General features: G+C 44.0%; 1 protein-coding gene across 1 annotated transcript in view; it reads right to left on the bottom strand.

The window, feature by feature from the left end:
• LOC148016595 (ABC transporter C family member 2-like) overlaps window positions 1–27,498 on the bottom strand; it is a 160,929-nt gene that overhangs the window by 119,505 nt on the left and 13,926 nt on the right. Inside the window, exon 3 of the mRNA XM_087664235.1 lies at window positions 20,166–20,205. Coding sequence (XP_087520361.1) covers window positions 20,166–20,205 — 40 coding nt within the window. The remainder of the gene's footprint in view (window positions 1–20,165; window positions 20,206–27,498) is intronic.

Genomic DNA, 27,498 nt, shown 5'->3' with positions numbered 1-27,498 from the left:
TCATTCATGATGCTAGCGGCATTGGATTATCACAGTCTAGATACATTGGTAGACTTCTTGAGAGCTTTTGGCTTACAGGATTGCAAGCCAGTTTGTACACCAATGAAACCTGGACTCAAGCTGTCCTTGCATGATGATAGTGATTTGTTCGATATCCATACATATGCTCCAGCAATTGGATGTCTCATTTACTTATGCAACACAGGGCCAAACATTCAGTTCGCAGTTTCAGTCTTGAGTAGATATATGTACTAGCCACACATGCCACATTGGCAAGCTGTAAAGCGTGTTTTCTGTTACTTGCAGGGTACTAGGACTCTTGGATTGCTTTATGCCAAGGGGGGACCACTGCAACTACATGCTTACAATTACAATGATTCAGATTGGGCTAGTGATTTTGATTCTCGTCACTCTACTAGTGGTAATTGTTTCTTTCTTCGCTCATCTTGCATCTCTTGGCTAAGCAAAAAACAATCCACTATTGCCACATTGTCATGTGAAGTTGAATACAAGGCAGCTTTCACTACCATAGTTGAATGTGTATGGCTGAGACATTTATTGGATGATTTAGATGTATCTATCATGGATCCTACTTCTTTGTTTACCGACAGTCAAAGTGCCATTACAGTTGCACGAAGCCCAATGTTTCATGCACGCACGAAACACATAGAGATCCACTATCACTTTGTAATAGAGAGGCTACATGTAGGTGATATCAGCCTTGTCTACTGTCCTACCACCAGTAATGTTGCAAACATCTTCACCAAAGCTCTTTCTTGTGACAAATTTGAAGCATTTTGCAATGCTTTAAATTTGATCTCCTTTGGTGGATGACCCTTCTATATTGATCACTCTTCACTCTAGGGGGGTTTGTTGAGATCGACTCATGCCTACGCTCACAAAGGAGTGTCGGTGATCCTCAATAGGACACTAGGGAACTTTTTACTCTCCTTAGGAGAGGTTTCTTTCCCCTGGGGTGACTACTTGGACTCCCTTGGCAAGAAAACCATCGCCTCTGTAGTCTTGGTAGGCCATTGGGCAGCTGACGTGCACCCTTTACCCAATGCCCTGACTACTTTGGGGTGGGACGCCTTACGGTAAACATTCCAAGCCTTCCCTTTTAGGCTCATTTTAGACCTGAGTGGGGGTATTGAGCTAAAACATACTTGACAACTGATTAGCATCTTTAGACAGCCCCAAAACATGCTTAATTCATGAAAACCACAAAATTGGTGCGTGGCTCGAGAGAGTTTCACTGGTCCCCCAAAACCCTAATTTCTTGGGACACCCTTCAACATCTATAAATTTATAGACTGCCCACCATTCAACTTCATCCGGTTTGTGCAGATTCTCACTCCTCTACTTTGTTTGGTCCATCTGCCACCCACCATTACCAGCCTACAAATTGTCTCCTCTTGCTTGTGTTCGACACTCCATCAGCCAAGCAACAGGTGGTAGCCTGCCCTCTTTATCGGGCATTAATGTGCAACCTGTGATTTGCCCTTTTCTCCACCTATCAGTGTGGTGGTTGATACACAATGAAGATTCAATGTTAGGCAATGGCGATGGCAAAGACAAAGAGTGAGCAGCAATAGTAGAGAGTGATGCACGAGGTGTAGGTACAAAAGAAAGATGTACTACTCTTTTGGTTTTTGATAGTTATATGTAAAGGACTAAAGTACAAGTGCTAGGGGTGTGTTCACACATGAGCATGTATAAAAGGCACGGTGGCCCTTTATTCCCAACAACCTCCCACCTAAAGACAGCATGCTTGAAGGTGAGAAAAGAATCAACTAAGTTAAGTATGTACAAAGCTGAAATACATATACTATCCAACTTCCATCATCTATCCACAATGAGCAAACCGCTCTACTAGAAGTCCCTTCATGAGAAGATCTGCAAGATTATCATCTATATGTACCTTGACAAGCTCAATGCTTTTGGTGTGAAGTACATCCCTCATAAAGTGATATTTCACCTGTATGTGCTTCGTCTTTGCATGAAAGACGGGATTCCATGCTAGCATGATAGCACTCCGACTATCACAATGGAGGACAAGAGTCTCAATAATGCCAAGCTCTCCCACTAGACGTGAAAACCATAAAGTTTCCTTGCATGCCGTAGTGGCAGCCACATACTCTGCCTTTGTAGCAGACAATGCAACACACTTCTGTAGCCTCGAGATCCAAGAAATTGCTCCCCCTATGAAGGTGAATGCATACCCTAAAGTAAACTTCCTGCAATCAGCATGACCAACATAGTCTACATCCATAAAGCCAATGACAAATGCTTTCGGCTTTCCAAAATATATGCACACATCCTTTGTGCCCCTAAGATATCTCAGGATACCTTTCACTGCTTCCCAATGCTTTCTACCAAGATGTGCCATGTACCTGCTAACTACTCCCACCAGAAATGCTTTCTACCAGGATGTGCCATGTACCTGCTAACTACTCCCACCGGAAATGCTATGTCAGGACATGTAGCAACCATAGTATACATTAAACTACCCACAATTAAAGCATATGGGATCTTAGCCATTTCAACCTTTTCATCATTAAATGAAGGGCTGACCTCTGCACTGAGTTTCACATATGGAGGCAATGGTACACCAATTGCTTTCCCCCCTTCCATATTGAAACACTGCAAAATCTTGGATACATACTCTTGTTGTGATAGATAAAGAAGTCCTTTTGATCTGTCTCTAAGTATACACACACCAAGAATATGATTTACTTCCCCAAGATCCTTCATATCAAAGCTGCTATGTAGGCTCTGCTTCAATGTGTCTAACGCATGAACATTCCTACCACCAATCAACATGTCATCCACATACAAAATTAGTATAATAAGGTTTCCATCTATTGTCTTCTTGGTATACAAGCAGTGATTCACTTGACTTATTTTAAAACCTTGAGATTGCATGACTGTATCAAACTTATAATACCATTCATGATGTGTCTGTTTCAGCCCATACAAGCTTTTGTTGAGTTTATATACCATCTTTTCTTGCCCCTTACCCACAAAACCTTTTGGCTATTGCATATATATATCCTCATGTAGATCACTATGTAAGAAAGCAATCGTTACATCCATCTATATGAGTTCCATATCCTCACATGCAACCAAACCCAATATGGTTTGTAAAGTAGTCATTTTGACTACAGAAGAAAAGATCTCATCAAAGTCACTCCCATGTTTCTGCTTGTACCCTTTGGCAACCAGCCATGCTTTGTAGTTTGCCGAGGAACCAAAGGTGACTTTCATTTTGTAAACCCATTTGCATGGTAGGATTTTTTGCCCCTTAGGCAAATGCACCAAATCCCAAGTACCATTTTTCTTTAGAGATTCCATCTCTGACAGCATAGCTTTATGCCATTTCTTGTTGTCCTTTTTGTCCATTGCTTCCTTGAAGCAAGACGATTCACCACAATCTGTCAATGTGACATAATCAGTGATATGATTTGCACTAGGAACAAACCTATTTGGCTGTTTGGTATTTCTGGTCAACGTATGGACCCAAAGATCAGCGTTTTTTGGTTGTTCAACTTGCAAATCTTCATTAACAGCTTGCTCTTCCAAAGGTTCAGCATGTTGTACTGCTTGTTCCGGCTATTCCAATGGCACATTTTATTGCTGAAACTGTGGTTTATCATGGCCACCTTCTTATTAATCAGTTTCACCATCATTTCCTGCATTTATAGGGTCATTTACAGCAGCTATTTGTTGCTCTACAATGGGCACTCTTTGCTATCCTACAAGTATTTCTTCTCGGAACACAATCCTTTTCACTTATTTTGTCTTTTCAGGCTGTTTATGCAAGCGATCTTCCCAGAAGATTACATCATTGCTGCTTACAATTTTTCCTTTTTCGAGATCCCATAACTCATACCCCATTTCTCCCTCATCACCATATCCGAGAAAAATGCATTTACAAGACTTTGGCTCCAATTTTCCGCATCGTTCTTTGCGTATGTGCACAAATGCCTCGCAACCAAACACTCTCAAGTGTGTATACGAAGGCGGCTTGCCCGACCACACTTCTTGAGGAACTCTCCCCCCCCCCCCCCCCCCAAAGAGCTAGTTGATGACCGATTTATCAAGTGTACGGCTATCATAACATCCTCTACCCAAAATCCATAAGGTAATGCAGCATGAGACAACATGGTACAGACCTTCTCTTGAGTAGTCCTATTTATATGCTCTGTGACACCATTTTGGAGCAAATTATAAAGAGTAGTGAGCTCCCTTTTTATTCCTTTTCTATCACAAAAGGCCTGAGAGGCTTTGGACACACATTCCCCACCATTATCAAACCGAAGACACTTTAATGTATTAGTGGTTATATTTTGAGCAAGTGCCAAGAATTTTTTAAACTTATCCAAAGCCTTGTCTTTACAACGGATAGGATAAACCCATACTTTGTGTGTGGCATCATTAATAAAAGTAATAAAATATTTCTTTTTCCTTAGAGACAACCCTCACATCTCATATACATCTGAATGTACCAACTCTAAGGGTGAAGATTTTAGTGAAAGAGATTTTTTATGTGATGTTTGAGCATGCTTGCCATACATACAATGATCACAATGGTCAAAATCAGCGTACCTCAAACACCGTAAATAATCCAAACGAGAAAGTGCTTTCATTTGTCCCAACCAGCTATGCCACAAAGACACACTTGACTACTCAGTTATAGTAACAACATGATCACGCACATTAGGTACATGTAATGGATACAGAGTATCACTTTTAGAGCCTTTAGCAATAATTCTAGAGCCCTTACATATTTCCATTTCCTTTCCCCCAAAAGTGGTACGATAGCCTTTTTCATCTAGCTGCCCTATCATTATTAAGCTCTTATTGAGTTAAGGTACATGTCTCACATTATGCAAAGTGAACATTGAACCATGTTGAAATGCCAATTGTACACTACCAATCCTTGCAATGTCACATGCATAATTGTCCCCAAGTGGACAACACCGTGTCTACCACCACTGTAGTCAAAGAGCCACTCACGATGTGGTGTTACATGGAGATACCTAAATCAATAATCTAGGTGTGCATGTCATCATCAAAATCTGCAATAAATGACTATGCAATAAAAGAAAAAGTAAAGAGTACATCACTGCCTCTATCACTCTCGTGAGTGACTACATTGACTTCCTCTATCTTTACACTGCTCTTCTTTGCATGTTGGCTATCCTTTTTCCATCTTAGTTATCATCAATGTTTTTGCCTTTGCCCTTTTCTTTCTTCCACTTAAAGCAATTCCGCTTGAAGTGCCCTTTCTTGCCACAATGATCACACTCCACATTTTTCCCACGAGACTTGTTGCATGCTTTGTTGTTAGAGTTGCCCTTCTACCAAGATTTGTCTCTAGTATGCACTGCATTGGAAGACTTGTTTGCTGAAATATTTTGCCTATTGAACTCCTCCATGAGTAAAGAGCTCTTCACATCTGAATATAACAACATAGCATTAGAATTACTCATTGCTATCCTAAAAGAGTCACAACTTTCAGGCAAGGTGCATAGCAAAAATGTTGCCTTGAACTTCTCATCAATGTGAAATTCCAAAGCAATCAACTGGCTGAAAATAGAGTTAAACTCATTCAAATGTACACACATGGCTGTACTTTTCTTCATACAAAGGTCCATCAATTTGTTCAACCAATAAACCTTGTTAGCTGCACTTTTTTGAGCATATAACTCCTCAAGTCTTTGCCACATATCATAGGCAAATTTCAGTTTCTCAATGTTGAAAAGTAAAAAGTCTGACACTGAAAGCTCTATGGTAGAACGTGCAAGCTCATCTAAATCATCCCACTCCTCTTGATCCATGGTTGCTGGTTTTACTCCTTTTGTCTTGATGGGCTTCACCTGCTCCTTCTGCACCAAGACATTATAGCACTACTTCTGCCATACAGCAAAGTTGTGTGCACCCTCAAGCTTTTTAATTGCAAAAGATTGCTGCTATCACTGCTGCCAACAATGATTTACAGCTCAAAGGTCAACAAATGTGAGTCCAAATGTCACACAAATGACCAAGGTAAAAAGCAAGTACCAACCACCAATGAAAATTCAAGTAATTGCACAAAATTTCATGTCTGTAAATTAATTTTCAGAGATACAAAAATGTGTGCTACAGCACACCATAAGAAATTGCAGCTGTATCACGGGCTAATACATCAATAACATGAGAAAGCCCCAAATTTTCACTGCAATTTCTGCTCCAAATGCATCCACGGGCACCAATTTGACTCTCATGGTCAAAAGCCCCAATATTTCTCTGCTCAAACTTCCCAAATGACATCAAACATAACTCCCAAATGGATTGCACAAGCCAATTTTGCCACAATTTCACAAATTTTGCAAAAGCCCCAAATTTGTTCAAGGCCCTATGTGCTCAATTTGCATAAAAACTGCATTGCAAGTACAAACCATAACCAAATTTGACCCAAATTTTACAAATTTTGCAAAAGCCCCAAATTGTACAAGGTCTAATGTGTCAAAATTCCAAGATTTGCACCTGTCCCACTGCAACTTTTGCACATATGTGAAAAGCCCCAATTTTCGAGACCCGAGAGTGTGCAAAAATCCACAAATTTTACTCTTCCAAGTAAAATCTTCACACATACTCCAAAATCCCTAAATTCCGGGAGTAGAAGCCTGCCCAATCTCTGGGATTTGTTAGACTATGCTTGTGCGCATGTGAAAGCCCGCAGATCTTTAAAAAAGAATAGTCCTTTGAAGAAAAGAATGATTTCTTTTTTAAAAATTTGACAAGCAATTGTGCCTGACTGTCCGCCAAACCTACACCCGCACTAACCAGCCCCAACAACCCACACGTGTATTGCCGAACTACTCTACACTGACCTAGATGACCTCCTAAATTGCCCATCAAGGGCCTATTTGCTCCACACTGACCTGTCTAACCTCTAGCCTACCTATCGAGGGCCAGTTGGCATTATCTCTCCAACTGACTATGACCTACTCTTGAATGGGACCTGCAACCTAATTGCAACCTCCAACCTTCAACTCTGATACCAGTTTACTGTGGTTGATGCGCAACGAAGGTTCAATTTTAGGCAATGGCGATGGCACAAAGAGAGAGAGAGAGTGCATGTGTGTGTTTTTGTGAGAGAGAGAGAGAGAGAGAGAGAGAGATGGCAGATCTAGATCCCCCCTGACCTGGTGACGTGCGTCCTGCCCTGTGCGCTGCGGGAGTTCTCCCCTCACACCTACGTGCAGTTCATTTTGCTCTGACGTCAACATCGAGCCGTCACCTTGCCGACCTGTAAGTACCCTGCCGCACCCTGCACAGTCTACTGGCGTGCGACCTGCCGTTCTGGGTCGCCCTACTCCTTAACAGAGAGGGCGACTGAGAGAGAGAGAGAGAGAGAGAGAGAGAGTGCGTTGGGTCCCTACTTCTGTGCGCCCGTCTGGCTTGTTTGGATCTGCTCGTGCCTACCCTGCCTGCGAGCAATCTTTGCCCTGTGCTGCGTGCCCTTCTTCCCTGTGCTACCCTGCTCTACGGCAGTGTAAGACAAAGAGAGAGAGAGTATGAAGGCCACTTCAAACAGCCTACTTAACAGCAAACTGTCAGTTCACAGTTCCAAGACTGGCGCAGAGAGCTTGCAGCACATCCTCAGGGTTTTGCACAGAGTAAGAGAGAGAGAGAGAGAGGAAGAATTTCAGGATCAGAGTCTGCTTTTGCTATAGCAAATCTACAGGAATCTAATGGTATCAATATGGCCTTTCTCAATCAGCAGATTGGGCAAGGGAATGACAAAGACTTGGCTCACTCCGATGGTGATTTGTTGGCAAACGAACCCGGGCCGTTACTAGATAGTGAAGAGATGGGTAAATGTCATAGGATGTCGGTTGAAGAACCGGCCTTCGGCCGAATTCGCCTCAGCCTAAGGTTCATGTTTCATGTCCGCAACCTAATGGTTCTTTACAGTTCATGCTAGCCATTGCCAATCATCTTATGTCGGATTATGTCCATTGTAATGAGAATAAAGCTAAAACATTACCGGAAGGGGATCAAGTAGTAGCAGTCATGGGAACCAACTTGGTCCTACAACACATAGCTGCTTTCCATGAGAGGGCAGCCATATTTTATTTTATTGGAAGGACTCCTTTGATCACCAGAATTCGTGCTTGGCTGCAATCTATGCTTGTTAGTTCTGAACAATGCTCAAATGATGCTTCGGGGCATATGCAAGTTCCCCAGGTTGAAGAGATTCATGATGGCCCGAAGAGGTTCTTTGAGGTTCTTTTTCGTTCTGCAGAAGTACGGGCTTTTGTTATGCAATGCATTCCTTTGTTTATGGATGGGCAGCTAGTTCATGTGGTCCCTTGGAGACCCATGGCTGAATTTCAAGACATGCTGAGATAGGTATGCCCAATTTGGGTAGAGGTGGTGGATTTTCCTGCACATCTTTGGAGACTCCTCCCTATGGTACTAAGAACCCTTGGTGAGGTTTTGGTGGAACCTCGGCTAGCTTCCCGCAACAGGAACAGGGCATGTATGCTGTGGGATATAGGCAAACCTCGCCCGACAAAAATTCATTTTAAAGTTCCAAGCTTACAAACGTTGGTGTATGAGTTCAAATGGGGTACTTTTGCAAGACACTGTTTTAGATGTGGCCAATTGGGCCATTTCGTTTCGAAATGCGATAAAAATACGGGCTTAGTGCAAGGCCCTATGGATCAAGATATGGAAATGCAAGACCACCACCCTCAGCAGATGATTCAGCAAACAGCACCTGATCCAGAGCAGCTTCCTCAACAAGGTCGTGAGGAAGGCAAGAAGAATGACCCACAAGAGGGTGGGGAGCATCCTTCGACTGTGGTTGGGCGGAATTTGTCTCCTCGAGAGGATTCTTGGGTCACTGTGGTTCGTCATAATACTAGGCAAGATTCTCAATTGAATCCTGCCCATCCTCCGCCACCCCCAATCACTCAAACCTTCTATCGTAGAGGTAGAGGTTTTTATATGGGACCTCAATCTTTGCGTACTCCAACAGTGGAAGATAGAAGGACTTCTGATTCAGCCTTGCAATTCGATGCTCGTGGAAGGCTTGTGCCCCTTGTGACGTTTTCCGCTCGCAGCAACTGCAGTTTCCTTCCCGAGCTTCGATTGCAGGTCTACAGAGGGCAGATCTTGTAGATGTTATACGTACTGAAATGGAGAGATTCCAGGCTCCCAAGGCTATTGATGTAAAAGGGAAAGGGAAAACACTGGTTCAATAGTTTTTGTTATTTTTTGATTGATCATGAAACTTACTTTTTGGAATGTGAAAGGTATTTCTTCGGGCAGCAAGCAGTATCGGTTGTGGAAAGTTGTGCTTGCCGGAAATTGGGATGTTTTCTGTGCTATGGAGCACAAACAACATTCTTTGGCTGGATCTTCTTATGTGTATAAGGATTATGCGGTCTTTTTTAGTGGTCGCGCTCTACATAAATCGGAAGTTATGTTGGCTATCAAATCCTCCCTGCAACTAGCTTTGGTTTCTCAAGATACCCATGGCTGATTTCTGATCCTGTAAATATGTTATGAGGGGGAGGTTTTGTGGATTGTAGGCGTGTATGCTCCTTCTAATGCAAGGGATCGTCGTCAACTTTGGGATGACCTGCACTGCCTTGCCTTGGCTCGTCAAGGCTTTGTTATGGAATTGTGATCCCAAGGGGCAATATAACCAGACACTTGGGATATCCTATTGGGGTAGAGGTTGCTTCCCGTGCCTTGTTGGATTGGATGGCATCCCGAATTCATGACAGGTTCATGTACTGGAAATCTCAAAGTTGGTCTCTACATGTTAGGCTAAAAGTGGCTCAATGAATTATGATCAGTATGATTTCGTTCTTTCTTCCATTGCTACCTTGGACTAAGAAGTCCCTTTTGGATTTAGTCCAGCCTATCAAATTTATGCTGTGGAAAAAGAAAGGCAATCGTTTGGAGCAGGTATGGATCTCCTGGCAGCATATGACCACTCCGAAAAGGATGGGGGGTGCAGCGTTGTTGGATGTTAATTTGCATATGACCTCTTTGAGGCTGTCCCTTTTGCAAAGTCTATGTATTCAGTGTCATCCTTGGTCAGATATTGCCAAATTCTTCATAGAAAAGACTGGCATCTCTCATGGAAGCACGGTTATTCATGCTTCTTGGTGGCATGCGCTTAATTCTACAAGGCTTATAAAGGTCTCCCAGTCTTTTCTCATTTCTCATTTAATTGCTTCCTGGCAAGAGATGCTTTGTTTTGCAGTCTGGCATCCTCTGGATATATTCGTAAGGAGTAAAATTTGCTGCAAGGAGAAATACTAGCTTCCTCAAGGTTGTTGGATTAGCCACAAAAAGATTTGCAACGAGACAAGTTTAATCAGATGGCTAGGTTAGGGTTGAAGGCAGTCTGTGATGCTGTTATTCTTGGGCAGCCCCACCTTTATTGTTTTAGGTGTATTCGTCAGTACTTTAGGGTGCCTCGTGGATACAAGGACATTTGGTCGTCAATACAAGACTGTCTTTTCTCTCCTTTGCCTGCGTTACAGCCATTGCATCCATGGCGTGACTGGAAGTTTGTGCTTCCTAATGACTTTCAAAAAAGATCGGCTAATCAAATATATCATCAGATGATGGAAGCTTAAAGATGGGTCACGAGGAAGGTTAATAAGCTCTGGCATCTCAGGGATAGCAAAAAGAAGTGGCGAGAAAGATTTATCCAGCTTTGGAAGTCTAAGGTTCCATATCAAGGTAAAGTGTTCATGTGGAGGCTGCTCATTGGGGGTCTTCCAACGGGGAAGTGCTCCATGCCCGAAAGATCTCTGCAGGGCGCTGTGTTTTTTGTACTACATGCGATGAGACATTGCTTCACCTCTTTGTCTCTTGCCCTGTTGCGCGGCAGATCTGGAATTTCATTGCCCATGTGTGGTTCTCAATGACCCAGCACTGCATACCAATTCTGTCAGAAGTGGAGCAGCGGTAGAAGCATAAATATGTGCTGAAATAAACTGCTCAAAACAAAAAGAGAAAAGAAAAGAACATGATACAGATGAGAACTCAGATGTATGCACGGGAAATGGAATCCATATATTTGAACACGAGACAGTCGCATACAACAGTGAGTCACTGGCTACGTGGGCACTGGCACTGGCACTGGCTCCTCTCTCCACAGAGTCTGCAGATGGTGAAGATGATGATGATGATACTGACTGAGGAGGAGCACTGAGTATAAATAGGCTGAAAAAGTGGGGAGCAATAATGCTGGTCGGACAGCATTAATGCTGGCCGACTGGTGCATAAAAATGCTCCACTGGCATAAAATGCCACACCAGAAAAATACCTAAAATACCTAATAAAAATGCCCAGCCCAGATCAAGCACAGACTCACACATGAGCTGACAAATACTCTGCTAACACCCTCTCTCAGATCATGGGTGATCTGATACAATACAATAGTACAATGAAAAAGGGATCAAAAACTATACAACATAGAACCACCAAGTAGAACCATGGATACCCAAGCAGTGGGTGATCAAGCCACCACCAAGGCGCCTCGGAGAGAACCTGATGTCGATGTCGATCGTACCAAACACCTGAAAATAGAGAAGATCATAGCATGTCTCTGTGTCCATCATCAATGTCTCGCAGTAGCATACAAGACCATCCTGTCAAAAATGCCGCTGAACATATGTGACCATGGATTCCCCGCCACCGCCAAAGTGTCCCCTCATGTGAGCTCCAGACGAAAGCCTCCCGCTCTCTGTCAGATGACCAGCTCATCATGAACCTGGATGTCAATCCCAGCTCCAAGATTTGATTCCGCCAGACTGAAGGCGATACGTCAGGGACGTCCCTCTCTGGAACCTGTACACCTGTATAAAAGTATAGATGAGGCGCGGCTGCCCCATCTAAACACCCGCTCACACTCCCTCTCTGGCACAAGAGAGTCGTGAGGGATGACCTCATCACCACCACTAGAAAGCAGCCGGGGAAGGGGCCACCAAGCCCTTCCCGCGATCCGAAGAAGAGGATCCCTTCCGCGCCTTGGACTTCACCTTGGTCGAAGGATCTGAGTCGGAGTCTGACGAAGGAGAGGACTCATCGGTAGAGTCAACATCCCACTTCTTCTTCTGCTCCTTCCTGGAAGCCGCTAACGTCTTGCAGTCCTTCCGCAAATGTCCCTTTTTGCCACAGTGGTAACACTGGGCCTTCGACTTCTTCTTCACGTCACCCCCTCTCTGAAACTACATAAGCCTCACCTCCATAATGTGCCGGAAGCCACCCCTGTAATCTCAAGGATGTCTCATGCTCAAGGAGCATCGAGATCATATGTGTAAAACTGACAAGAGACGATGATGTCTGCGCCCGCAAAGCATTGGCCACTCCATCAAACTCCGGGGGGAGCTTGTAGAGGACCGTCCCGACGAGATGCGCCTCGGGAAGAGTAGATTGCATGTGCCGAAGCTGGTCCTGTACCTGTGTAACGCGAAGAAGAAAAGACTGAATAGTATCTTTCGGCTCAAACTTCATCTGCTGGAGCTGGCCATAAAGTGTGACGGCCCGCATGGTGGAAGGTGCCTCGTGCATCTGCTGCAACTTCTGCCATACTTCAGGAGATGTCCTACAGGAGGTAACCGCCGGTAAGACCGCTTTAGAAATACACCGAAGCAACGCCGAGTAAGCACCGGCATCGTCCGAGTCCCATGTGAGCACCGCTTCCTCATGGTTGTCCTCATCAAAGTCTTCAGGAAGAGGAAAAGGACGGAGAGGTCGAGGAACAGCTCCACAGACGATGTACCATAACCGCTTCTGCACAAACCGAGCTTTCATGACAGCACTAAATGTGAGATAGTCAGGTCCATGTAACTTATCATCAATGGAAGTGCACGGAGGAGCCATATGGAGAGGATAAGAAGAGAAGTAGAGAAGAGATGGAATGTAGAGAGCAAACACAGCCAAAACACAAGCATAGACTGCAGAAAATGAGAGTTCACATGCAATAGAACCCAGAATCTGATCAATAGAAGACAAAATCTGCTGCAGAAAGTCAAAAAAATCAGTCAAAAACTGCCAAAAACAGCAAAAACGGCCTGAAGTAACAGTCACCCAGCCACGAGAAACGCTGAATCAGCAAAACGCAGGCTGTAAACTGGAGAAAAACAGGTAGAAAAACTGTCGCCAGCAGCTGCAGATGAAAAACGCAGGCAATAGAGGGTGCGTAGGCAGCAGACGATGGCAAAACTGCAAAAAACGCAGGCTGAAAACAGCCCCAAAACAGGTCGCCTGGCTGCTACAGCAATCGACTGATCAGCAGGGGTACAAAACAGTCCTGAAATCAGCAATAAAACACAGCAGAAACACACATCCTGAAAACTGATACCATGTCAGAAGTGGAGCAGCGGTGGAAGCATAAATATGTGCTGAAATAAACTGTTGAAACACAAGACAAAAAGAGAAAAGAAAAAAACATGATACAGATGAGAACTCAGATGTATGCACGGAAAATGGAATCCATATATCTGAACACGAGACAGTCGCATACAACAGTGAGTCACTGGCTGCGTGGGCACTGGCACTGGCACTCGCTCCTCTCTCCACAGAGTCTGCAGATGGTGAAGATGATGACGATGATACTGACTGAGGAGGAGTGCTGAGTATAAATAGGCTGAAAAAGTGGGGAGCAATAATGCTGGTCGGACAGCATTAATGCTGGTCGGACAGCATTAATGCTGGCCGACTGGTGCATAAAAATGCTCCACTGGCATAAAATGCCACACCAGAAAAATACCTAAAATACCTAATAAAAATGCCCATCCTAGATCAAGCTCAGACTCACACATGAGCTGACAAATACTCTGCTAACAAGTTCATTCATGGATTATGGAAAATATGTCCTCTATGCCCTCTTTGCCTTCAGGTTGTTCCTGCCTATTCCATTTTCTTAGATGGACAGCCCTATGGCATATACGGCGTACTCACAATGCCTTTATTTTTTATTCGGCATCGGGCATCCATGGGCATGTGGCCCGTGTGCATGGATTGGTGTTATGGCAAATCACTTCTATGTAGTCAACTGACCTGGTCCTTTCGGATATTGCTAGTCCCTAGCTAGCGATTGTTCGCTCTACTCCAGTTGTTCTTTCTGTGTGATTTATTAGAATTGGTTATGTAATAGGTTGTTCTGAAAGCTTGCATGCCTCATGTAAAATTCTACAGAGACAGTGTGAGAGAGAGACTGAGTATGTTGACCTGATGGTCTAATGTAATAGAATGTAAGAGATACAGAGAGAATGTTAACCTGATGGTCTCATGTAAATATTTACTAATTAATTCAATTATCTTCACGAAGAGAGAGAGAGAGAGAGAGAGAGAGAGTGTGTGTGTGTGTGTGTGTGAGCAGCAGTAGTAGAGAGTGATGCACGTGTGGGTACAAAAAAAAAGATGTACCACTCTTCTGGGTTTTAATAGTTACATGTAAAAGACTAAAGTACAAGTGCCAAGGGTGTGTTCACACCCAAGCGCATATAAAAGGCACGATGGCCCTTTATTCCCAACAATCGACATCTAGCAACGATCCCCATCCTGCTGGCAATTGCATCATTGCTGCATTTGCAGCTTTCTATTGCCACCCACTACTCAAGCATCATCCACAATTGTCGCCTCACTCTTCTAACCCTCCGATGATTAGCATTTGGTGTTTTCCTCGTCTTTTGCACTTCGACTAGTGGTCACAACACTTGGGATCCGTCTTTGATGGATGTCACTCCCAAACACTTCATTGATCTACCCTTAGGCATTCTGTACACTCTTACATTCATTTACACCATTCATTCACTTTAGGGTTTCTTCTCTCTGTGTTTGTCTTTGTGTTTGAGTTTTGAGTTTTGTGTTTGCATTTTGCATTTTGCATTTAGGGTTTTAGTTTTGCTTATCCCTGTCTAGTCTTTGTGTTTCAGTCTTGGTCATACATGTTGTGTTTCCTCAATGCAAACCCTAGCACATCTTCACAACATGTACTCTGATCTGGCTTCCTTCATAGCATCGATCTCTACTTTGGCGATGTGCATCCTCTCACCTATCCCCCATCCATCTCTCCTCTCCCCTCCATGAGGCAACCAATGAAGCTCTGGCAGATCTCTCCTTCTCTAAATGGCCCTCTCTTCTCCTCGTGGCCTCCTCTTTGAAGAAGGAACTAATCTCCTATATACTCTCATACAAGTCGCTAGCTGCTTGTCCAACTGAGAAGGGTCTAGATCTCCAGATCTATGTGACCCACTCTAATATCGTCCTCATAGAACAACTACTCTTGAATCCTAACAATAGAGTGGGATCCTCTGGCCCTCTCAAAGCTGAATAGGTGAGTGGTCTGAGAGGGTCATGCTAAGTATGATACCTGTTAGGCTGCCCCTATTGCACACCCAATCGTCCACATAAAATCAGTCAATCCTAGAGAAAGTCCTTGTTCCCACTGCCTTAGTCTCTTCTAGAGAATTGGAGCGAACCTTTGGACCTGCCAAACTCTATTGTGAACCATGGGTCCTGGCCTCTAATCTTAAAAAGTGACTCCTCCCAAGCAGCCTTCTCTCCTCCTCTAATAGTTTCTATGTATCTTCCTCTCCCGTCCTCGAGAGCCTCCACCATATTAAAGTCACGCCCTACTATCCAATGATCCACCTATGGTAGAGACTGTCCAAAATTATCCCCTATCTCATTCGTCATTCGAGGCATAAATGACCAACAAACCAATAAGTGACTCCACTCTCACTAAGACCCACATAGCTCTCGCTTGAATCATAATACCCCAGTCCTATACAGACTAGGTCCACTGCTCCCCAACACATATACAAACTCTAGTCTATATCTCTACACCTCCCATAGCTATTGCCCAATAAGTGTGACTCTAGCCTAGCAATAGCTTCCCACAGCAACAAGATATCCTCTCTATCAAGAGGTGGTGCTCTTGCAACATGAGAAAATCAACTGCTACTCCTACTAATGCTCTATGCAAATCTTGCCACATGAGGCTCCAACCCTACCTAAAGTGTCGTCCTCTCATGCCTCGTACATTCCATGAGAGTATCCTCATGGAGTACGTCTCAGCCTCTTAGACGAGCGGGGCTCTGCCGCCCACACCTGTCTCTACTATCTCCTATCATACACCCTCTCATGTGTCCTCTCTACTATCTCTATTGGAGGGTGGAGTGGGGATGCCTTCGAAGTATGCATTCGAGTCCTCTACCTCTTGCTTGCTCTCCTGTGTCTCCTCACTCTTCCCAACCTGTTGGGTGTTCTAGGATTACCACTTGTTGGGAGGTAGAAGTCTAGGAGATGATGGTGCACCTGCAGCCTGCTACATCTCCTAAGTCACTATTGGTATCATTGCCTCTGTTGGCTGCATCGCATCTATCTGTGGTGCTATCTGTGGTGCTGTTGTAATTTGCTATGGAATCTCTAGCTCTTGGATAACAAGAGGAGTGGTTGTGGAAGCCGTAGGAAGCCAGGGTGGCACTGTATGGCTGGTGGCCTGAGGTCCCTAACCACTCTCCGCTGTCCCTGTGCATGTCTCAGCTCAAGGCCTCTCTACTCCTACCCCTAACCCTCGTATGTGCACTTTCACCATCGCTCACGTTGTCTCCTCTATCTAGCATTGTGCCATCTTTGGTGCTCTACATCACTCCTCCTCCATGTCCTAGGTCTATTGCCTCCCTCACCTCCAAAGGAGGTCTAGCACTAGCGAGTCCTGAGGCACCCTGCTACAAGATGTCCAATCATCCTACATGCGAAGCACTGGGCTAGGTGAGAAAACCCCCATGGACAAAGGGAATCCTCATGGTCTAACCAAAGGAATGTAAGGACTCTATGGGAACAACAACTCAAACCAATACTTATCTATGTGGGCGTTCTGATACTACATCAGCAAAGGTCCTCTCTCTCTCTATAAGACATGGCCAAATGCACTGCCAACCTCAGAGAGGTATGGTGTGAAGTACTCATCGAGGCTAGGAAACAGATGGTGATGGCAGTGCCATCTCTAAGCGATGAGAGTCCTGACCCTCGATCCATCTATCTAAGTATGCCACTGATGATCTAACATCAAGCAAGCTTGTAGCAAGCGCTGCCTCCATCTGCTTGGGCAAGCTTAACTAGAGCTTGAAGCACCCCTTCCCCAGGGTACCACTCTTGTGACCCTAGCAAGAGTAACGGTAAGAGCCAACTGGATGGAGTCCTTGAGAATGCAAATGGGTGGGCAATCTCCAACCAATTTGCAAGCCAAAGAAGATGCCTCAAGGGTCATCACTTTGTCCCTAAGTGCCAACTCTATGTCCAAGTGAAGCGAATCGTCGGGAAAGCATCAGCTGAGTGTGTGCAAGGGGTGCACTAGAGCTCCCTAGAGGTGGTGGGGGACCGACTGCGATCTCGTGCGATGCACTAGCTCCATGTGACTGTGGTGTTGGCTCTGACTAGAGAAATGGTGCCAGCTTTGCTATGGGAATTTTAGCACCAAAAGGGGGGGATATGCCAAAGTAGGGGAGATGGATGCAGCTTGATGAGGAACTGAACGAAGGCTGCAAGGGTGGATGAAGAAGCTGAGGATGCCATGTGTAAAGTAGGGAAGATGGTGGCTGATTGCTGGCTTGTGGCAGCAGGTGAAGGCAGGCTGTGGCTGAATTGACGGGCTGCGACAGGTGAAGGCAGGCTGTGGCTGAGTTGACGGGCTGTGGTATCAGGTGTAAAACAGGCAGCCCCCTTGCTCAAAGCAGTCCCCCCTGCTTCTGCCCGACAAGTCAAAGTCAAGCCTGACAATATGTGCAAAACAACTGAATTGTTGATGCAACTGGCTCCGCCTAACCCTCTGACCTGCACACAATCAATCATCACCTGTGACGTGAGTGTTGCTGCCGCCCTGCACGGCCTCTGTTGACCTGTGGCAACAACAGAGCTGACTCATTTGCCTGTGATGTAACCTGCCTGCCTGGGGTGACAAACCACCTGTATGCTGATGCATAACCTGCCTGCCTTTGACAAGCAACCTGTCAGAACTGACGTAGCAGAATTGCCTGTGATGACAAACAACCAAGACATCTCCTATTTTTGGTGAATTCTTCCCTGATCTAGTAGGGATCTTACTTGAAGGTGGGGTTGTGAAGTGAGTTCTCCAGGGAAAAAGTTCCCACTTATATATGGACACAGATAATCTACTTTGAGAAGCAGGTGGGAGATGCAAGGGGTTTCATTGCATGAGCAGGACGCAAGAAGCCTCCACGTGCATCTGGAGGTTGGGCAGCTTCATTCACTTAGGGATTCCCCACATGGTGTAACAAGATTGACTTTTCACCACAGAGAGAGTACAAATGTTTGTTGTGATAGTTAGCGTTGCATAGCCTTAGCCAGTAATCATCCATTTCATCCTTATGAAAATGGAGTACGTTCTCAAACCTTGATTGGATTATTTGGCTCTCTTGCAGCCCTGCTCACCAGTAAAACCATTCTCTGCTTCGGCAGACTTATGTCTCTGTCAGATCTCTTGTAGCTTGCATGGCAGTTTGCTGCCCATTACTCTAGCAGATTTGATTGTGAAGCACACCATCAAATCAGTTCCCTTCTTGATAACAACTTGTCAGTACCTTGTTACTGTATAAGCAGTCTAATCTTTGTATATACTCGATGTCAGAAATAAAATATACAAAAAAATGGAAAACAATGCACCATATCCCCTGTTCGCTGTAACTGTTAGAGACATGAATGCAGGGCGTAGAAAGGACCTATCTGCCTCACAAAAGACACCTCAAGAAGGCTTTAAAGCTTAAAATGCTGTGGGATGGATGTCTCCACTAGACTATGGATGTTCAGCTATTACACAAGATGCTTAAGCCAGCTCGGAAGAGAACAGCCAAAAATGGCAGAGTGAAACACTACAGCATGTGGTGTGCAAACTCAAAGAGCTTCTACTTCCCAGCTAATGTTTTATTTCTTTCATGGGCAAAGCTCTATCTGTTGTTGTTAACATAAACTGTAATTCCTGGCAGCAGAAAGGGTCTCTTATTCAGCTGGAGGTTTCCTTGACTTGACTTAGACATAGCATGATATAATTAGCAGTTGTTTGCTCACGCATCAATGATATGGCACACAAATGGTTCATGTGGTCCCATGTACAGGGACAGAGACTACCAGTCTTTTATTGCATGTGCGCCCAAGTGGGTTTAGATTGTGAACTTTCCTTCTCACTATAAGATTGCTTTGTTTCTTGCAGCATATTTGGAAAAAGTAATATATCAACCCTTGCCTATGGGTAATCAGAACAATTTTTGTGCTTTGTGGGATAAAAGCAAACTGATTCATCTGTTAATGGAATCAAAGATCAAGGACAATGGCATGAGCAGAATGGGGTTCTTTGCAAGTGCTTAATTCAAGCATGTCAGTTTGGCCAATTCTCATCGGATATCTTCAGGATTATTGGAAATGTTATCCATGCCTTGAACTTAGAGATGAGTGAGACAATAGATGTTCCATGGTTTCATTTCGTAGTCCACATATAGGAAGTGATCATAGCCTATGGATATGGTTCCTAGTAAGGAGAGGCAAAAGATTCAGAAGGTGCAGGAACTATTATCTCTTGAGGAGTTTACCCATTCTCATGCCCTGTCTCGACAGAAATTGCTATTACATCATACAGAACGTGTTTTTAAGGAGCATATGTGAAAAGCACATTTTTTTAAAAACTGTGCATCTGTAAAAAAAGCAATAGAAATCTAAGACACCACTCAGAGTGGTTGCACATTTATACTTCTCGCTAGTAGAGGCTATGCTGCAACAGTAGGGCTTACTTTGTAGAGGGTTGTAACTCTGGGAAGCTTCCAAGTGACCAATATGACTCGCTAGCATGCTAGTCCAACTCTAAAAGAATTGAACCATATATCATCACAGAAAACAGTTCACCAGATGGAAAAACCTCTTTTGAAATCCATTTCACGGCATTTCCTAAACTAACATAATAATCAATGGAGCCACACAGTGTGTCAACTTCAGTATGACATAGAATAAGCATGCTTTTTTTGACGGAAAACATTTGCAACATAAAGAAAAATATTGCAACATAAGTTCTCTTAAATGGTATATTCAATTTTGCAATAATTACAGACTTTGATTTCAATCAATACCTGTAATGAGAAGTAACTAGCACAGAGTACAAAGGTAGTCCTGTAAAGTTTTTGAAAAAGCATTTAGTAAAATTCATATTCATTAATAAAATAATTCAACCTCACTCTCTTCCCAATTTAACACATTTTCAGTGACCATATTAGCCCAAACAAACAAACTAGGCTTAGTTGTGTGAGATCACGGATAGACGCTCAACCTCCCTCACAATCCCAATCAATATTATCACACCTCATGGACATTTTTATGAGTTGCATCCCCTATGCTTGATACTTGATGGCATGACTTTTGTATATATTATAGCTACATCCACACTATCTTTCTCAATGGATTCTTTTATCTTCAAAAATTTCTCAGACCTTGAATCTTTCAATTTGCCACTATCTTGTCAAATTGATGCAATTGACAGCTCCCAAAACAAAGGGCTTGTGTTTTGACTGATGCAGCTTTGAGAATTTGCTTCTCAAACACTTTCATTTGCTAAGACAATTAGTTACACCCACCCCCTAAAGTGGTGGGTATAATCCCTATTGATTCAAAGTCCCATGACCCAGAATTTCATTGTATGTCTATAATGATCATTCCATAGACATAAATGTTCTCATGCCGTATCTCTTTTTTCTTTTTTTCCTAAACAAGAGTATATTAATGTACGTATCTCATCTTTATGTCCTCATACCGGATTACATAAATCATTTTGAAATTTGGCCTTTTTCCCTCCTCTATTCCCCCTTGCAAAACCCCATTGCCTCCCTTCCGCTCCCCTCAAAAACCCCCCCTCTCACTCTCCCTCTCCCTCTCCCTTTCTTCCTCCCTCTTGTAAAGAAATGCTAGGGCAAACAAAGAGAAACACAAACAGTATGACAACATGATGAACACAATCTAATGAATGCTCAATGAAGATGAGAGCTTATCAAGATGTAGATTCTCAAAACTCCATGCTCAAGGACTGGACCAAAGTTGAGCTGAGAGTGGTGTTTAAGACACTAGGAACAACTTTGAGAGTGCATCACACTTGAAGCGGATCCCAAAAACACAACAACGGCAGTTGACCGAGAATGATGATGATGCGGGCAGCAATGAAAGGAGTGAGATGCAGTCCTCCACACAGCAAAATGTCAATGGAGACTCCAAACAGCAAGTGCAGAGCATGCAGGCTGAAAACGCAGCCCAGTCAAGTGGCAAATGATGGCATGACAATGACATCAGCTGGCTGTTCTCCTCTGTAGCTGATTAGAATGATGGTGAACAACATGCAATGGTGTAGACGGGCTAGGCAGGAGCTGACGCTGACGCTGACTTCCAAGGGCTGACGATGTCCCCCAAGGCACGGCAGAAACATCCAGCAGATGGGCAGCAGCCTGGACAGCTATCAGCAAGGCAGCACCAGCTCAAGCTGGTCAGCACCTCCTCTGAGGGATATGGGCAGTAGAGGACTGGTTGATGGCTATTGGCTGGTGAAGATACTGATTATGGATAATCTGGGATGGGATGGATGCCCACAACATGTCTTTTTATAGGGGATTTCTGGGCATTTGTCCTACTAACTAAATATAATACATTTTCCATTAATGAAACTTTAAGAGAGTAACATTAGGTATTACTGCCTGATAATATTGTGCTGATACATGCCTTCAATTTTAGTGGCTCAGCACCCTCTCTAGGTTCAAAAAGGGTCCCAAGGGGTGAGAGACTCATACTCCACACTCATTTTGCCCAAAAGGTCCCACCTAAACGAGACTTTAAGGCATTAAACCAAGGGTGTTACTATGGACTGACCACACCACAAAAGGGAAGGTGATGGATATCTTCTTTTGGGTAACCCAAGTGAAAGATCTTGTGGTTTTCTTCTTAAGGCAATATAAAGACAGTAGGATCCCCCATAAAAAAACATTATATGGCAAGGATGTTGATACAGTGTAGAAGAGGTGATGATGAGAGAAAGCTACCAATGTGAATGCTCAACGTGACTGTTGCCTGTGGGTATCCAACCCAACCACTCTTTGACGAGGTAAAAGGTTGTATGCTTGCACAATGCAAGGGTTTCGTTGGAGCAAGCCTACTCTTGTAGGTTCCACTTTCAAACACCCTTATTTCACATAAATACAATGAAAGCCCTAATGGTTTCTATTTCATTTGGCAGGAGCCTACTCTCTTAGGTTTCACTTCCAAACACCCTTATTTCTCATAATAAGCCCTAATAATATATAACCAAGTATGCTATTCTACACACAAAGATTACAAGAGAGCCATTTGCAAAGCTGTGATATGAACCCTAACATCCAACAAACCAGCTCGAACCATGCATTTGGTGTAGTGACATGCTGCCAAGAGACCAAACTTCACCAGAACAGTTTCCCTGCTTCTTCCATAGCATGAGACGAATGGGCTGCACAACTCATCCAAAAACCTGTGTGTCCAAGGCGGCAAAGGCAGAAAATAGGATATCACACTAATAATTACCATATGACCTAGTATGAGACATGCATGCAAAGGCCAGCCTAAGATTTCACATACATAACAGTATCACCAAAGCAGTAGGGCATCCAATCCAGCAGCGTTTTGGAGCCACAAACACTACAATGGGGAGACCAAAGTGTGTTCATTTTCATTTTCATTTCCATTATGTATCACTTGACAAAGTATTATTCATGGACATGTATGTGATGTTTTGGCTCTCATAGGTCAACTTTGGCCTTTTAAAGATGTTAATATAGCGCTCTCTCTCTCTTTTCATGAATAGGTGTATATTAATGTATGGAAATATTTACATCAGGCCTTCAAGCCAACTGAACAGGATGGAAACAACTGTAATGAAGCCATCAAGCTATCAAAACAACCTACTACATGAGTAACACAAAGAAATCACACAAAAAGGACAGCTGGAGTAGAGCAAACAATAGCCAGCCAGGGAGCAGCAATGTCAGGAAGAACCAAGTCAACTGACATCATAGAAGAGATCTGCCATAGCACTAAACCACGAGCCCGGGCCACATGACCATGGATGCCCGATATTGAATCAAACATAAAGGCATTCCAAGTACACCAAATATGCCACAGGGCTGTCCATCTAAGGAAATGGAAAAGGCAGGAATAATCTAAAAGCAAAGAAGATATAGAGGACATGTTTCCCATAATCCACGAATGAGCTGACAATCCTTCGGAGACTCTTAAGCAAATACCACTGTTAGGTATGGAGCTCATGCGTGGCAGCTATGGAGGGTGAAGCTACATGATGGGTGAGAGAGAGAGAGAGAGAGAGAGAGAGAGAACTCTTGCAATTACACAACAAGCAATTGCTTAGTAAATACCATTGTTAGGTATTATTTTTGAAGATGCAATTGTTTAGTATATCCTACAATCCCTTGGAGACTCTTAAGCAAATACCATTGTTAGGTATGGAGCTCATGCGTGGCTAGCAAGCTATGGAGGGTGAAGCTACATGATTGGGGGGGGTGGTGGGGGGGAGAGAGAGAGAGAGAGAACTCTTGCAATTACACAACAAGCTGAATAGATTCATGTGATAGTTGTTCATACCTTTGACACACACACTTACACACCTAAGGTGCGTTCACACATGGAAGCGTGTATAATACTAACAATAGGATCATCCTGCTGCGAAGGAGACCAAGGAGCCTCCAGTACTTGTAATGCCCCTATCTGTGGAAGAGATCCCCCCCTTACTAAGGAAAGATAAATCCCCCTCATCCGATGAAGAAGGATCCTCCTCTCACAACTCAATCTCCCCAAAAGAAACTTGAGGAGATGGGGAAGGGATACAAATACTTGATGACGAGATAGAAGAAGGAGCCAGCAAGGGTCGAAGGGGAGAAGGAGAGGGAGATGGAGTAGAAGAGGAAGGAGGGGGAGGAGTCGCAGGCGAAGAAGGGGTGCCAATGGGTAACCTGGAAGGAAAGGGAGGGGCTAGTGGTTTTTTTTATGGGGGGGAGGGATCAAAAGATAACAAAGAACCACTTACAACAAAAGAACCATGAATCAGTTCTTTAGAGGCTACAGCCTCATCGAAGGTCACATCCCTACTCGCCTCAATCTTTCATTTCTTCGGGTTTTAGAGCCAACAGCCCTTCGTGATTGTGCTATAGCCCATGAAGATAAGCTTCTTTGACTTGGGATTGATTTTGCTCCCTCTTTTCTTCTTGTCTACATGGATATATGCATCATACCCAAAGATGTGAAAGTGGAAGGCTTTTTCCCAAAGAAAGCCTCATAGGGAGTCACATCCTTCAATGCCGAAGTACGTGATCTATTGCAGATATGAACCATTGTAACCACTACCTCACCCCAAAGGGAATGATGTAGACTCTGATGCTCAACATTGATCGGGTCATTTCAAGCATGGTCCGATAGACGTGCTCCGCCACACGATTCTTGGATGGTGTGTTTGGATGGGAGTACTCCTCCCAAAGATCGTGATCCCTACAAAACTAAGAAAATATGTTAGAACAAAAATTGTTGCCATAGTCTACTCGTACACTACGAACATTAAAAGACCTTTGTGTTTCCGCCAACACCTGCCACTTTGCAGAAGTGGGAGTACACCCCGCTCTTGTACTCCAGGAAGTAGAGCCACACATAATGACTAAAATCGTCAACAATCAGCATGAGATACTTGGCCTTCTCAAGGGGGGCCATGCCCATAGGTCCGCAAAGGTCGATGTGAACCAACTCGAGTGGTGTGGAAGCCATCCAAGTAGCAACCTATGGATGAGGTTGTCGATGCTCCTTGCCCCTCAAGCAACTAGGGCAAAGAGTGTGAATGAGAGGGAAATCAGGAAGTCCTTCCATCATCTTCTTCAGAGAAGCCCACCAAATAGCATCAAACTTTAAATGCCCATAACGAGCATGCCAAAGCAGTCCAAGCTCATGTGAGGACTGCGCGTAGGGGTTGTAAGTATGTAAAGTCCACCCTCCTATGTTCTTGTCCAAAGAGCAACGCTAGTAAATGCACCCTCCATGAGGTAAGTACATCCTTGGTTAAAATGACTCGAGAACCTAGCTATATAAAACCGTAAACAAACAAGAGGTTAAAAGCCCAAATCTGGTACATAATGGACTTTGGCCAAAGAAATGTGCTGATTTGGCAATAGGGGAATGGTTCCCACCCCATGAACGGAAACGAAAGAGTTGTCACCAATGGTGACAGATCCCCCTCTAGATCTCATGTCCTAAAGCCAATATTGGCGGTAACTCATGTGGAAAGAGGCCCCACTATCCACAAGCTAAGGCTTCTTATTGGAAGAAGAAGCAAGAGCAGTATCCTCCACCTCAAAAAAATGGATGAAGATGAACTCAATGGTTGATAGGCCATCCGACATCCCCTTCTTTGGCTACACTAATAGATTGGGACGGAGGATACAAATGAGCAAGATTAGAGCATAGCCTGCAGCCATCTCTCATTGGTATAGAGAGGGAGTCTCAGATGAGTTCCTATACGACTTTTGGAGGCGGCTACATGACAGCTTCAGGCCCAGGAAGATATCTCTCTTTCTATGGCTTCTAGCCCATAGGAGTTTAGCACTTGGCACTTGGCTTGGATATGGCAAGGACCCAGTGGCTTGCGCGGGATGTGGTGAGCCAGAGGAGACACAGAGACATTGCCTCTAGGACTGTCCTAGAGCCCAAGAGATTTGGAGGAGAGCTCTTAGGATAGTATTCCATGATGGTACAGCAAAGTCCATGGTGGCGACATGGGGGGCTGCAACTTGGGTCACAGACAGAGGTCCAGCTTGCGGCTATGAGGACACTCAGGGGAGCATTTCTTTTCTCATCATTGGACAGCATCTGAGCAGGATCCCTACCCCAGACTACTCACAGACACAGGGGACTCAGGGACATTGTCACAGATGGGAGCTGATTTCCAGCATTATAGCTTGGTACATATGGACTGCGAGATGTAGCCAGGTCATTGATCTTCAGGATATACCCACTGGGGAGTTTTTATCGAGGATTTGGACAGAGATAGTCCATACTCTCCGTGGGAGATGGGAGAGGTTGCAGGGCAGCTTTGAGAGGATGAGGAAGAAAAGAGAGGCTTTCCTGAGGATTTGGGATTCAAACACCTTCTTTCACACTACCTCTCAGATGGTTTGGCACTTTAGCCCACCAGATTGGTTGTTTACACAACCATTGTATCTTTGATGTACTTAGTTACTCTTCACAGAGTTTCTTGTACTTTGTATTTACCTTAGGGGGACTTTCTCCGAGGTGTTATTAATAGAGTTCTCTTTTCTTGGGAAAAAAAAAGAGTGCGCAACGAAAGAGAACCATGAAACACACACGCAGAAGAGAAGATAATGTGAAGTGATAAATCGCACTAAATCTGAAATAAATGTTGAATACACAAAAGGAAAAAGAGTGGACTAATCAATCCCTGCACGCAGCCCACAGTGTTAACGAGAGCACCAGATCAGGCTAAGAATGATGATGGCAGTACCTGAGACAAAGGAGTATCCCGGAGAAGGAGTGTGCAGATTAGCAACTTGCAGAAGATAAAGATAAGAATGATCTGCCAAATGGGAGGGTGGATATAAATAGCAGGAATCCCCCCAAGCTGGCCAACTTGCATTTGGGCCAAAAAATGGGGCGACCTGTCAAAAAATGCTTGGCAACTGCAATAAGAAATGCACAAATGCTAATGTGGCAGCATGGATGCTAATGTAGTAATCTGGAGCATTCCCAATGTGGCAGGGGCAGCAGAATGACTGAAAAACCTAAGCAATGCACACTAAATTGTCAAAGCTCTAATTTTAGAGTAAGCCCTACACTCCACATCCCATCAGTAAGCCCTACACTTCACATCCCATCATCACAACAAAGGTGGGGGCAAAGGATATACTCATGGAGACACTCTTCAAAACAATGACTTTTTTCTACAGACTATGGGAGCTCTCACACGAGAGACACTCCATATGGGAATTAAGTGAAACCAACCTTCCTCCTCTGAGAGAGTGGTAATAACTTGATTAAACAATAATCACAACAAATAAGTAAAACACAAAAACCGAAAATCCAAATGTTATCACTTAATCTTGGACATTGGACATCCATTTGGTCCCAAAACTGGAGCCCCTTGCGGTATTTCTTTAACTTGTATTGCTAGAGGTTGAAATACGCTAAGATCTAGCCTGATCTCCTTCAATCTTCAATACATCTTACTGTCCATAGCAACCAGCAAGCCTTCAAACCAATCTGCCCCTTGGTTTGCAAGGGGATTGGCCTTCAATCTACTCCTTGGATAACAAATTCTGGCCCAAACTTGATGTTGGTTGGCTGGCCCCTTGAAGTTCTCTAAAATCCTCATATTTAAGCTCTTGA

This window comes from Lygodium microphyllum, chromosome 23 (assembly GCF_053477565.2).
Source record: "Lygodium microphyllum isolate KBCC chromosome 23, Lygodium_microphyllum_v1.1.10, whole genome shotgun sequence".
NCBI lineage: Eukaryota > Viridiplantae > Streptophyta > Polypodiopsida > Schizaeales > Lygodiaceae > Lygodium > Lygodium microphyllum.
Note: the sequence above shows the minus strand (reverse complement) of the source record. Positions and strands in the feature narration are given on the sequence as shown.